This window comes from Cryptomeria japonica, chromosome 10 (genome assembly GCF_030272615.1).
Source record: "Cryptomeria japonica chromosome 10, Sugi_1.0, whole genome shotgun sequence".
NCBI classification, from domain to species: Eukaryota; Viridiplantae; Streptophyta; class Pinopsida; order Cupressales; family Cupressaceae; genus Cryptomeria; species Cryptomeria japonica.
The window spans coordinates 921,624,107-921,638,705 of record NC_081414.1 but is presented as its reverse complement, the minus strand read 5'-3'; the positions used below and the strand labels follow the sequence as shown (position 1 = coordinate 921,638,705).

General features: G+C 35.1%; 1 protein-coding gene across 1 annotated transcript in view; it reads right to left on the bottom strand.

The window, feature by feature from the left end:
- The window catches only part of LOC131038359 (uncharacterized), a 117,649-nt gene extending 110,190 nt beyond the window's left edge, over positions 1 to 7,459 (bottom strand). Inside the window, exons 1-3 of the mRNA XM_057970768.2 lie at positions 7,208 to 7,459; positions 256 to 306; positions 87 to 138 (exon numbers count right to left, since the gene is read on the bottom strand). Of these exons, the coding sequence (XP_057826751.1) occupies positions 87 to 138; positions 256 to 306; positions 7,208 to 7,288 (184 nt within the window). The 5' untranslated portion in view covers positions 7,289 to 7,459. The remainder of the gene's footprint in view (positions 1 to 86; positions 139 to 255; positions 307 to 7,207) is intronic.
- Positions 7,460 to 14,599: the final 7,140 nt, after the last annotated feature.

Genomic DNA, 14,599 nt, shown 5'->3' with positions numbered 1-14,599 from the left:
ATTCTATGTAATTACTTCATTTAAAATTGAAATAAATACTTGCATACTCTTTTGAAAGGAAGAACTGTCAAAGTTCATAACATTACCATGGTTAAATCCATAAAATGCACTTGCACTTCCTCCAACAGTCGTGCCTATCTGCTCAGGGAAGTAAAAAAAAAAGACGTTACTTTTAGGTTAAAAATTTAAAATCCAGAATCACCATCCTAAAGAGCCTTGAGTTCAAAAGAACAAGGATACCTAAGAAAGACATACCATAGAAAAACTATCCCGTATGAATGGTGCAAGACTCCAACTGCTTTCCTCCTGCAAAATGATGCAAGGGTAGGGTTTGACTCATAAAAAGAATAAAATATCTTGGCTAAGAATGAATGTTCCATTCTAAAACTATATGCAAAAAAATTTAATGATGGAAGGGTATTGTTTAACTCATTAAAAAGATAAATATAAGCTAAGAGTAATTGTCCCGTTCAAAAATTATATGCAAAAAACCTACTTGATTACCCTATTCTCTCATCACATGCAATTGTGCATACCTCTATGCTTTAAAAAATATTAAACTGGAAGAAAGCTTATCCACAGCACGAGCCTGACAAGCCTAAACTGAGTTAACAAATTTTTTATCCACAAGTTGAGCTTTTCTTATCAAATGCCCTCTTATTAAACCACAAAGAAGAGAGCAGTTGTATCTGATCCAGAGTAAATACACAAATACTTAGGTAGTAATGGTAGCATATTGTCTGTAATATACATGAACCTTTTGAATTATGAGTTAAAAGAGATAAACCATATCAATAAAAAGGAGCAGCATATGAAAAGAGCATAAGTGGTAAAAAGGAGAAGCACACAAAATTCATGCATAGATCCCATATACGAACATGAACAAGAGTTACCAAAAACAGTCGCTGACCACACTTAAAACTAGTATTCTCTAAGAAACTATTCTCATCTTATCCATTCATGAGCATCAACTAGAAGGTAGAAACGCATAAGTTGATGAGACAACTGAAAATTACTGCTTCCCCTTGATCCAGAACACAAGACAAGCAAACTTTATAGGATTAGTGTGCAATAAAACCTTCATCAATCAACTTGAGTACATAGACCTAAGTTGTCAGTTTGGATTCAAGGTTCAGGTTCACCAATACAACTGAATTTTTTCCCCTAGAAAAGTAGGGCTGGTTACGGTTGTACACCCACACTATGAGATGTTGCCAAGATCAAGGGCACAATAAAAAGTACACAAAAGAGAGACAATAGTTTGACAAGAACAAACTATATTCTCACCAATATGTAAAAGTGATCAACTAGATTAACCAATACAAGAGAGAGGAGCCTGCTTATATAGGCATGGCCAAATGGATATGTGAGCACACAATCATGACATGTAGCTCAATGAGAAACAAGGGTAGGTAAGAATATGTAGGGGTAGGTAGGAGAAATAATATAATATTCCACAAGAGGTGGATCACCCACCGAATGTGGAATGTAACAACAAGATAAGACCACAAAAGGTGGAATTTCTCCTACAAGCATCATCCCTATGTGCACACTTCCCTAAGTGTCTCATATCCAAACTACGATGAGATGCATTATCCTAAGTCAACTTAAGTGTAATTATATCCTATAGGAATAAATAATTACACCAACACCCCCCCTTAAGTGCAACTTAGGGAAATGAAGACTCAAGGTAACCAATGCAAGATGGGTCCCGGCTACTAGGCCATGATAGGTACCCATGTACAATATGCAAATGCAAGCAAACCTATGCAATGCAATCTCTCACAAATGGAGAAAGGGAGAAAACCCAATGGGAAAAAACTCCCCCCCAAAAGAGAGATATATGTACAAAGAGACTCTCAAAGAAGAAGGACAAAACCTCAAAGAGGAAAAAGTCCCCCCCATAAGAGAGGAAGGAAGTCAGTTGACCCCCCCTGATGAAACATCCTGCACCCCCAAGAGAGCTCGCAGCTGCTAATACTTACTCTCAGTGAAGGGTTTGGTGAATATGTCTGCAATCTGCTCCGTTGTAGGACAATACTGCAAATCAATGACCTGCTCTTGAATCAGCTACCTGATATAGTGCATATGAATCTCGATGTGTTTGGTCCGTTGATGCTGGACCGGACACCCACACAAATATGATGTGATCAATTTGTAAATTTTATACAATGGCAGTTGTATTTTGAGTAGAAAATTGATAATGGTAGATTAATGATTTATGCATATTTTTTCTTCATATAATAAGTATGTACATATATGTATAATATTATATATGCATATGTATGTACATATATGTATAATGTTATATATGCATATGTATGTACATATATGTATTATTATACAATGATACATAATTTGATTTGCAATTGCATATTGAATCATGTAAAACACATGAGGCATGGGTGACTCTTGAAAAATTGTATGGTAAAATTGATAAGATTAGAGGATATCGGATTAACAATGATTTGATGAATCTTGATCCAAAAGGTTTTGACTATATCCAATACTAAATCTCCAAAATCAAACAACTAAGAACACAACTAATAGATTGCAATATTGAAAAGGAGGATTTACAATTGATTCTTAATGTGTTATCAAAGTTCGGTCTTGAGCATTCAACGTTTGTTTATGGCTTTCATACCCATTGGCTTTATATTGGAGCATCATATGTTGATCCTAACTTTGATGACTTTGCAAATATCCTAATCCAAAAGGAAACAAAGTTAATTCACATGGGTTCGATCAAGTCTTCTAAACCACAAGCATTGATGGCTAGTAAGCCCAAGGTACAGAAAGAAACAGGGAATCCTAATAAGAAGCAAACGAAGATAAAAGAACAAGATAAATAAAGAATCTGAATCCTCTCCCTCTCAAGGGGAATCATCTGAGAATGAGAAGCCTAAATGTATATATTTCAAGAAATCGGGGCATGATGAACACCAATGTCATTCAAAATAGATTGATGAGTTGAAGCATCTTCTAAAGAGGAATCAAATCAGCTTGCCTTCAACAATGTCAAGGGGTCCATCTTCTTCTTCTTCTTCAAAGTCGGAGTTCAAATTCAGAGAGACATAAGGGAAAAGCAATTGTTGCAGTTGCAAATTCTGACTAAGATAGATGGATACTTGATTCTGGAACTTCTCATCATATGGCTTCATCACAGAGTATGTTCTCTTCATTTGAGGCTTGTTCATCACCACACATCTTGATGGCTAACAACACATATATGCATGTTTGTGGGAAGGGATCTATTGACATGGATGATGGAACATTCAACGATGTTCTTTGTGTGCCTTCATTGTCAACCAATATCCTTTCTATCTATTAGATCACAACATGGTGGAGCAAGAAAGACTGTTGAGTTCACACCAGATTTTGTCATTATTCAAGATTTGCATAGCAGAGATATTGTTCCAATTAGGGAGGATGATCACCAATCTCAAGTCTACACCTTCTCACATTTTGCTCCTATTGTTCACTCAGCTGATGTACACACTATGGCATCTAGTGTGGACACTTTTGAGGAGATTTAGTATGGTCATTTGAATCTTGGAGTCCTTTCATATTCTAATATTCTAGAGACCTGTGCTGATATACCATCTGCTTCATCTTCTGTTGCACTTCATGACCTTGTGTTGCCACAATTTTGGCTTTTTGTGATTCAGTGCAGCATGACTTGCATTGTCTTCCAGACATGGCTAAATGGGATGATCACTTGACCGACATTGCAAATTCGTTTGTGGAGTCCTACATTTCAGATTTGGGAGACAACATTGATCACATTCATCTTCTCTTTGATGGAGGTGATCCTTGTTCAGTTGTTGTGAGGGAACACTCTGAACCTCTTGATCATGCTTCACAGTTTGATATGAGTGTGGATACTTTTGAACAGCATTTGGGGGAGGCCTTTTTGACTTCAAAGGGGGTAACTTTGTCTTTGGATGATGTTCTACATCTGTTTCTAAGAGATTCTAGATTTTCATCTTCATCGGTGTGGCTCAGAATGCCTGATTTGATGGTGGCAACTTTCGGCACCGACATGGAGACACTTGAGCATATCTCAAAGACATCACACTTCGTCCATATTCCCTCATCATCCTTTTCGGAATGGGAAGACATCATGCAAGCCGTCTTGGCTTTTTCCTTCTTAAGGGGAGGAATGTTGTTCAACGAGATTGGATCATCTTTAGTATTCAATGTTGGGCATCTACCATCATTGCAAGAGACTCTACATTGAGAGGGGGCTGAAAGGTCTCTCTTCTTTTTCTCTCTTATGTGGGGGGCTTTTTCCTCGCATGGAATTTTATCCATCTCATTGTTCATTGAGAGCATTTTGTTTTCATCTCTCTTTTGGAAAGGAGTTTTGTCCCATTGGGTTTTCTCCTTTTCTTTATTTGTGAGAGATTGCATTGCATTTGTACATGGGTGCCTAACATGGCCTAGTACTCAGGACCCATCTTGCATCTTGCATTGGTTGCATTTGTTTACATTCTACCTTAATTGCACTTAAGGGGGGGTGTTGGTGTGAAGGGGGTATTTTACCTTGCATGTGCATCACCTAGGTCCTAATCACACATGTTACTTAAGTTTACTTATTACACAAATAGGTCCTAAGAATTTTTCTAGAAGTCTTAGTTGTCATGTGATCTTATCTTATCACATTTAATTCTTCTTTCCTAGGCTATCTTGTTAGTTGTCTCAGGTCATTAGATTAAGACACATGTGATAATCTTATGCAATCCTATGTTCACCTTAGCCTATATAATAAGGGAGTCCCCTTTGTAATCTAACAACAAGTTATTGTAATCTATCATTTGCATCCTTGACAGATAGAATTATTCTTTGATTGTTGATCTCTCTTGTGCTTTCCTGAAGTGCCTAGATCTTGGGTGGCTATAACCTTCAACCAGTCTTGCGTGGTATATAGCATTCTATACCAACGCTTACATTGACCACTGACTCTTGTTCCAATTTGAACATGTGCAATAAATATAAATCAGTGTGGTTTATCTTTAATGTTTGACATTGAACTATCAATAATCAGTTGTCTTCTATGCTTTATTTTGTATATTTTTGTGCAAATTATGGTTATAATTTATATTTTAAATACTTTATATATGTTTTGTACAGCCATACAAAAGTCATAGCACAACCAGCTTTAAGAAATCAGCCAAACACCACATGTGAATCCCAAAACCAAACAAACAGCTTAACCTATGATTAAGGAGTACAACTTGCCAACATCTAGGCTAGAATTAGATAACAAATTTCAAATTCATTTAGAATTATCAACAAGCTATCTATACGACCTAGCACATACCCCAATGGGTGTACTTATGCTAAAGGGCATGAATAAGAACCAACAAGAGGAACTAAAATGTCTACCATTTGGAGAGCTGGGAGGAGAACCAATTCAACTTCCCGATAGAGAAAGGACTCTGCTATTTTGTCTTACATGGAAAAAATTTGGCCGATGACAAAACTATCTAATAGACCTCCTCCTCTGCTCCTCTTTTGAAGATCTTTAAAGAACAAAGTAGAATAATTCACAACCTCCTTTTATCCATCTTCTAAGTATGGTACTTGTTGTACATGTATCTTCTTGAGTTCTTTGTGCTACATCATTGTACATATGATGCATCTGCTCAGTCTTATCAGAAAGAGTTGGCAGCATCAATTAATATTATAACATACTAACAGAATTTGATGAACTAAATTACTTGATTGAGCATGTCCCATTGCTGGATGACGGTACAGGTTGAGTAAACTTCGCTGAATTCAAACTCAAATCAGCAAAGAAGAGTAGACATATTTTAAATACATAAAATTTTCACTTCTAGAAAATCTGGAATATCCTCCGAATTTTATATTGACTACCTCCCATATTTTATATTGACTACCTCTAGCCAAGTTCTAGGTTGAGTTTCCAATATTTATTGAAATTTGAGGTGAGTCTTGTTATTTGGATAGACAGGTGATTTTCAAGACTGGATCATGAGACATTGGTTCACTGAGTTATCCCTAGTTAATAATTCCTACTTAAACAGCACTCTTTTTTCAAGCAGAGAATATAAAGTGTCAAATATTCCAAATGCGACATTTGGAAACTTAGCAAGATTTAAACTTATCTTTCCCAGCCATTATGATGCAACTCCTTCCCACCAATTTCACAGTTTTGACAAATAATTTAGAGATTCTGAGAAATTAAATGCTTGTAAAACCTGGATGAAAAATATTTCCATACTAGAGAAGATCCCAATATGCTTATTGAATCAAATTTGAGACAAATAATCAATGAATAAATCGAACAAAGATTATTTTCCATTCCTCCCTCTTAGCTGTTCTTTTCAAAGGCTAAAATACTTTTAAAAATTGGATGTGCCTTGCCGAAAACCAGGACTGGTCTTTATGTGCGGATTACAATTTACAAGTGCCTGGACTGATCTTTCTGTGTGGATTACAATTTACAAGTGAAAAGATTCAAGCTCACGTCCCACAGTGGTGTAATCTATGCTAAATAAGGTTAGAACCTGCTTCATAGAGGCTACATGAATAAATAAAAAATGTAAATGACTAATTCAAAACAACACTTAAGGTCATTCAGTGTGGATTTACATTTACAAGTAAAATGACAAAAGTTTCTTCCTTTCTTCTTTTAAAGTAATCCTGCTGAAATGCACTTTCGCTCCCAACTCTTAAAAATGTGACAACTGCAGCCTCGAACCCCAGAAAACCCTAAACCCTAAACCCTAAAAAACCCTAGCATGCCATAAACCATTCAAAGTCTTAGAAAACCCCAAACTCTACAAATTAGCTAAGAGCCTGGAAATCCTAAAAAGCCTTAAAATTTTATTAACCCTGGGAGATCCTAAACCCTAGTAAACCCCTAAATCCTAATTGTCACGGGGAATACCTTTTCTGCCTTATACAAAGATTCTTCATCAAGGTTAAGAGGCCATTGCTTTCAATATCTCCCATTTTTTTCCAACAACAATAGTAAGTATAATATTTAATCCCAATCCACTTCCAAATAGTTCTTTTACCCAATCAAACTTGTCTTGCCTCCAGAAGTAATGAATGTAATTCAACCAAAAATAGGGATAAAGGGAATTGCCAATCAAGGGTTTTCAGACAATCCATGCAGTCGTCTACTGAGTAAATTGGCAGAATTACAAGTAAAGAAGAGTGAATTGATAAGACATACCAAATCTTTGGAGAGCGGGGCTGCGCAACGGCGACATCTTAACGATGAAGGTTGCCCACGATGAGAATCTTCTGTGTCCATGTTGTAATTCTCATTCTTCTTGAGATTTTGCAAGTATTTTCCTCGGTTTAATTTTCTTAAATTTATTTTACAAAAATTATTTTTATTATTATTATTTGTTTATTCTTCTCCTCGCCACCAGCTTTTTAGGAAGTTTGCGTACGTGGAATTCCTACAAACCTAGTTTTATCCGGGATTTTTAAGTATGAATCATTATATACCTATTACAATTCTCTCATATCCGTTAATAGTATTAAAAGTTCGTCATGTATGAAGATCAATTTGGCCAATATAAATATAATTTCATGTTAATTGTGGGAAAATTACATTGGTCTACTTCACTTAAATTTATGTGATGATTGTTAAATTTTAATCTGCAGTTTTACAATTACAGGATTCCTCGTATTTATAATGTAATTTGAGTGTAAGATATGCTAAATATATATTCATTTAAATTATAGACATTAAAATATATTTTTTTGATTATCATTCACTATTATTATATATTCATTAATCATTATTAATTATTTTTATCATTATTATCAGTCATTTAATTATTATTATGTTAAAGCATTTAATTTGACGTGTTTGTGACACTTAAATACATGCAAAAAAATATTTTGTTTGTTTTCTACTCTCAAGTACCACTTACTTTGAGTTTAACTACCATTTTAACTTATCAATCAATTATGTCTATCTCCATCATGCAATCACATAACTTCATAAGTATTATAATTATTATCGCATCTCAACGCATTACATTCACATAATGGATGCAAAAACGTCTATCCATAAAAACTAGAAGCAATTCAATTTGATGTGTTCATGACACTTATGTGCATGAAAAGCAAACAAAATATTTTATTTTTTTTTCTCCTCTCAACTCACTCAATGTGAGTTTAAAAATCAATTTTGTCTATCGCCATCATGCAATCAGTTAACTTTATAATTATCTCAATCTAATATTATAATAATAATATAATGATGTGATAAAAGAATAATAATAATGTAATCTTAATAGATTTTTTGTTTTGGCCAAGAGTTTAAAAGAAATATAATAATATCTTAATAATTATTTAATATTAATTAAAATATCATAATATAATAATAATTTAATATCACCGAGATGAGCAAGGTAAAATCATCAGCGGACTATATGAAGGAATTGGATCTGCTACAAACAATGAAGCTGAGATCCGGGCTCTGGAGGCTGGACTACGACTATGTATTCAGCAGAAGATTACACAAGTCATCATCGAAGGGGACTCACAGATTATAATAAATGGGGTGATTAAGTCAAAATTCCAGAACTGGAAACTCAAAAAGTGGTTGCCACTAATAAACAAACATCTCAAATCAATCAATAGATATGAAATAACACATGTGTATCGTGAGTGCAACCAAGTTGCGGACTTTTTGGCAAACTGTGGGATCGATGGGAATGGAGGTCTCGTCACTTTCAATCATGTCTTGTCCGCCAATGATATGACAAGACAGTGTGTGAAGGACTTTTGCATTTCCCCACGGTAAGGTATTGGATAACAAATCTACTTTAACTGGATCCACACCTAAGTTTGGGATATAGGTGGCAGCGACATACACCACTGATACAAGCTGAAGAGTACGAATCTGGGTAAAAAAGGCAGAATGCATACGCTCTGATCTTGATTACTAAGAACGACGACAAATTGATTCATCACATGGATATGTCTTGGCTTGCACAATTGGGAAGTATTGGATGCAATTTGGGACACGCCTGCACTATGAGATCGTCCAAGGCTAGAATTAGAATATGGTGGATTTTGTGGAATGATGACAATTGCGAACCGGACCAAGATTTCTCCATATATACTTGCTAGAAGAATGGTCTCGCAGATTTGTCTGTGTTGTGGATGCAAATGGCTTGGAGATATTAGTTGTGTCAACTGCAGCAATGTGTTGGGAACACAGCTTCGAAATTTATTTATCACTGAAGACTTCATTTATGATGCTATTCGAGGATTAATTGGTATCAGTCTCAACTTCGAACGACACTGGTGTGATGCTATTATCTTGGAGGTTGCTCTTTTGCCCCTGGTCAATGTCATAGATTCAGGGGAGCATGCGGTGGAGCTTTTGGATGGCTTTGTGAAACCATTCATCACGGACTTTGTGGCTAATGACATACTAAGTCTTGAGGAGGGAACCAAAGTGAGCATATTAAAGGTTTATTTCCAGGTTGAGGAGTACTTGTCCTCGGAACCGAAGGATGCCCCTGTGGAAGCCGATGAGGATGTTGCGGAGGATAGTGATGGTTCCGTGGATAGCGAAACCGGGCAGGAGATAGCATGGCGGGAAGTGTGGCTGGAGGAGCGCGAGCGACTGAAGGTATTTGGGGAGAACACATGGGAAGTGTTCTAGTGTGGTGTATTCAATGGGAACATGGCGCCTTTTAGAAACATGACCGAGGCTACGGAGTGGTGGCTCCCTGAGCAGTCCACCAACAATGTCATCAGCATTGGTGAATACGTGGCGGTGATTTACCAAGCATTAAGTGGAAATATGTAATTTGGCTCTACTATTTGTGGATTTTTGCTATCCTTTGTATGGTATGACTGGTCATTTGAAAGATGCATCTAGCTAACACACAGCTGTTATGTTGGTTGCTCGAAAACTTTATGTAATTTATTTTAAGAGTAATATAGGGCATTATCCCCATAATGATAGGACGGACTTAAATAATAATAATAATAATAATAATTTAATATCAATTACAATATAATATTTTTTTAAGTGAAATAATAAATAAATATGATATCTTTCGATGCACTTTACCTATATTCCTCTAAAGATAAGTATGCTAGTTTACTATGTAATGAATAAGAGTTGATTATCCATTTAATGAATTAATAATATTTTCATTGAATTTATCGTTTAATGAATTCGTTATTATCCTCTCATGAGTTCAAAATGGTATTTTTTTCTCGACAATTTTAGTTGATTAAATCACTATTTACTCATAATATTTAATGGGACCTCCACTATCCATTTGATCTTCCAAAAATCTATAAATTCCTCTATATATTTATTATTTTCATCATGATTATTTTATGCAAAATAAATTTATCAATTTTATCATTTATTGAATTAACTCATAATATGTGTTCGAATCTCCACCATTTAATTGATCTTCCAAATATCTATAAATTCCCTCTTCTATTTATCATTTTCATCATGAATATTTAATGCAAACTAATTGTGTCAATTTAATCATTTATCCATCCATCTCTTCAAATTAACTCACAACTAATTGAATTAACTCATAATACCTCCACTATCCATTTAATCCTTCCAAAAACAAAAATTTGGTTATCATTTTCATAATGAATATTTTATGCAAAATAACTTTGTCAATTTTATCATTACATCCAAAGGTGTACCTACAGCATATCCATGTACATAAAAAACTCTATAGTTTTAAATTGATGACTTCATCATTTTAGAGTTACAACTCACCTACGACTAGCTTTATGTAAATGTCAAAAGTGGAAGACTAAATGGTTGAAGGCTTGATTAGCATTACATAATTCTATTTTTTTTCTTATATCTTTGGCGTCCTCAATGATAATTTGTTTTGTATTAAATTATAATTAATTATTTGTTCTATTTTTCATGAGATTAAGAATGTGAGAATGATATATTGGTGAATACCCTATGGAATCCATCAAGCAACTGATTAGGCAAGGGAAGGATAAGAGGGATCCCATCGAGATTATTGTGAATTACCCCCAATAAAGTTGGTCTTGGTTATGATCTGGGTAAGTGCACCAATATGGTGAACAAAAAAATGGCCACCATCTAAAAAAACCAAAAATGAACATAACTCGATCAGGTTATTTGAAAAATAAAATAACTCGATCAAGTTACGGTCAGGAAAATCTAAAACGTAAATTGATCAAGTTTTTTTTTTTTTTTAAACCCGATCGAGTTATTAATATTATTAGTAACCCAATCACATTTTTTTATTATAAATTTTTTTTAAAAGAAATTGTGATCATCTACCCACGACCTCCACCAAAAACGAAAAACAACCAAGCTACAGTGAATGAAACCCGATTGAGATTTCAGCCCTATAAGACAAATCAAAATGCCACATCATCAGAGAGGTGAGTTTACGATTCATTTATGCATTTTAATTGTTTTCTATTTTAAATTTCACTTTAATTATTTAGTTTTTGATTAATTATATTTTATTTTATAAATTTTATATCAAGTGCTCAACAAAACAATCCCCCTAAGAAAAATATGCCCCATAATCCTCCTAATCCTCAGATAAACCCTTCCCAAACCACACAAGAGGATTTACTAGGTCAACTAGCACAATATACATTAATCATTTGCAACCTAGTGTCTAGACTAAAAGCATCATAACACCATCACCATGCAGACCTTTCCCAAGCCCTAAAAACAATGGTGGATAGTGTTGACAAAGTTTCAAAATAAGTCATGGAATGGGATGCATATAAAAACTCATGTTGGAACTATTATGCACGAGGTCTCTCATATGATGCAGTAAAACATAAAGAAATAAGCAAAGCACAAATATGTGATCTTTTCACTGATCCCCGAACCCAGGAGACCCTACCTCTTAATTAAAAGAGGTTTCATGTTGTTGGCTAACGGATTTATCACCTAACTCTATATTATCATGCCCACAAAGGTGACAAATGTAACCACAGTTGAACTAGTCTAAACAAACTAATTACTGATTGGTTCTCTACTTATTTTACAAGGTGGCAGCTACCTTCTAATGATATTCAATGAATAAAAATTAGCTGAAATACTTTTAACCAGAAAGCAAATAAGGAAAGAGCTTTTAATAGGAAAGCTTTGAAAATGCATGCACAACATAGAAGTACTTTTTAGATTTTCCAAGATTTTGAAACAACTAGATTGCTACAAAATACCATTCAAAGATAATATTTTTGCAGCAATAGAAAAATTGAAACCATTCACCACTTAAAATATAGATGCATTCACCAATAACCATTCAAAAGAACAGAAAGCATTCACACACCATAATTCAAAAATTATGAATATCTGAAGCCACCAGCAAATTTTTTATATTCAAAACAGTAAACAAAAAAATGCTTAAAGAAGTTTTTTTTCTCTTAAGAGAAAAACAAAGTTTGCCCAAAAGATCCCCCAAAATTAACTAATCTACTTATTTATAACTCCTAACTCCTATCTTTTCATTTTCAAGAAATGGTTTCTTTAAAGATAACGGTCTTGAACATGACCGTTCTCAAAGCAAAATAAGAAATACTAAGCAACAAAAACCAAGTCACATCACAAAACCACAAGGCTATAAATTCACCAGAATCAAGCTCCGGCATTGGGTGTTAGGTGTCGTTCTGCAATCTGTTTGTCAATTTTATTTGCCTTCTCTTCTTCTTCAATTAGCATTAATAGGATATCTTCAAATTCTTCTTCATAAAAAATATTGGCTCGGAAAAAGTCAAACAGGTCCAAAAGAATATGTCCCTGCATTAATGTCTCAACATCTGGTTGTACCACAAGACCTTTTCTAGCCTGAAGCACCATCTTATCGAAGCTAATTATTCAGATTCCTTCCTGCTGTGAGTTCACCCTGTAAGCGTTGTTTGTGATGTTCAGCATGTTCTGCAATATTGTCTAATATGGTAACGACCTTCCAATATTCATTGAAATCAATTCGTGTTTTCCTTGCAAAAGATTGTAACTGTCAAACTATATCCTCCTACTCTTTCTCTAGCCAATTCAAATCTGGGTTGTGAAATGGCAGCTCACCATCACGAGGCAAAACCATTCTGGTATGTGCAAAATCATGACAATTTCCTCCTTTAGTTATCTTTAATGTTCTCTACAAAAATATGGCATCATCAAACATAGTATCGCATGTCGCCACCTTTTTCGTATCCTTGGTTGCTTAATGGCCATTAATGATGGTACTTTATAAATCTTCCCTTGATTTATTCCTTGGAAGCAGTACATGACATGGCAATAGACAAGGCAGAGAGGAGAAAGGCAAGAAGTCGTTACTCTTATTAGTCTGATAGGCTCATTTAATTTCAGCAACATCCAAGCATGACCTATCTTTACCATAACTCGTGTTGTCACCCCGATAGGGTACTCAAATAACTTGAAATTGCATCACCAGGATGTCCTTACTTGGAATCATAAATGTTCCTTAAAATCTCAAGGAAGCTCAACATTCAACACAACGCGAGGGATGTTGGAAAGTCGGGAGATTGGACAAATCTATAATTATCAAACTCCTTTCGAAAGCAACCACAAGTCCAACTTCCTAGAGGTTTTGACTTTATGCAGACTTCCCCAAGTCAATTGGGTGATCGGGCAGTTTTAAAAATAAAGAATCCCATGAAAGAGCTTAAGAAACTCTGACAAGCTGCGACAAGGGAGGAAAAGGAGAAGAGTCCACAAGGATTTACTCCCTACCCAAAGTTTAAAAATGCATGGGTAACATACAAGCTCTAAATGGGGACTAGGACTAGCAGGACAGAGAGAACTCTAGAACTTAGACCGATGCACATAAAATTGGGCAACAGAGTCAAGCGTAATAGAAGGAAAGGGCATTGCTTAGAAGTAGGGTGGAGGGGCGACTGGGCAAAACCCAAGGCTAACAAGCCAAAAATGGAAAGCAAAACAAACTACACTTACAACAAGCCAAAAATAGAACCTAATATGTACACGGCTATAAGGGCCTTATGATGAAGGAGGGCAATATTATTCCAGCAAAACCATTTACGGATTGAGAGAAATATATACCTGTGTGGAAAAGAGGGTTTGGGATGAATGACATGACATGAGATGAACTACGTATGATGACGATCCCTAGACTAGGCTTCCAATTATAGCTACACAAAAGTTTGTAGATGCATCCATGCCCAAACAATCATTCTTCATGATAGACTTCTAGAACCAGACCTTTTACCTCTTCATGACTTGCTTGGGGTAACTAACAATAATCCTTCTAAGAAAATTTAACCAGTGTGTTATGTCTCTAATCATACATCTCCTAACTTAGTTTTAAGATATCAGCGCAGCTATCATGGCCCTGTATGTAGACTTCACATGACGATAGCTCAAGGCTTTCAACAATTGAGGATTTATCCATTATTTCATTATGTTGGTTAACATATTTGTCCTTCTTAAATACCTTTCAAAAATGACTCACAAATGCCCAAATTGAAAGACAAAAAAAGAACCAACAGTTGAGTCACTTGTAAAAGCAATTGCAAGTGCTCTATGAATTTTGATATGAAGGTACAACTCCCTTCGTTGGATAAAATG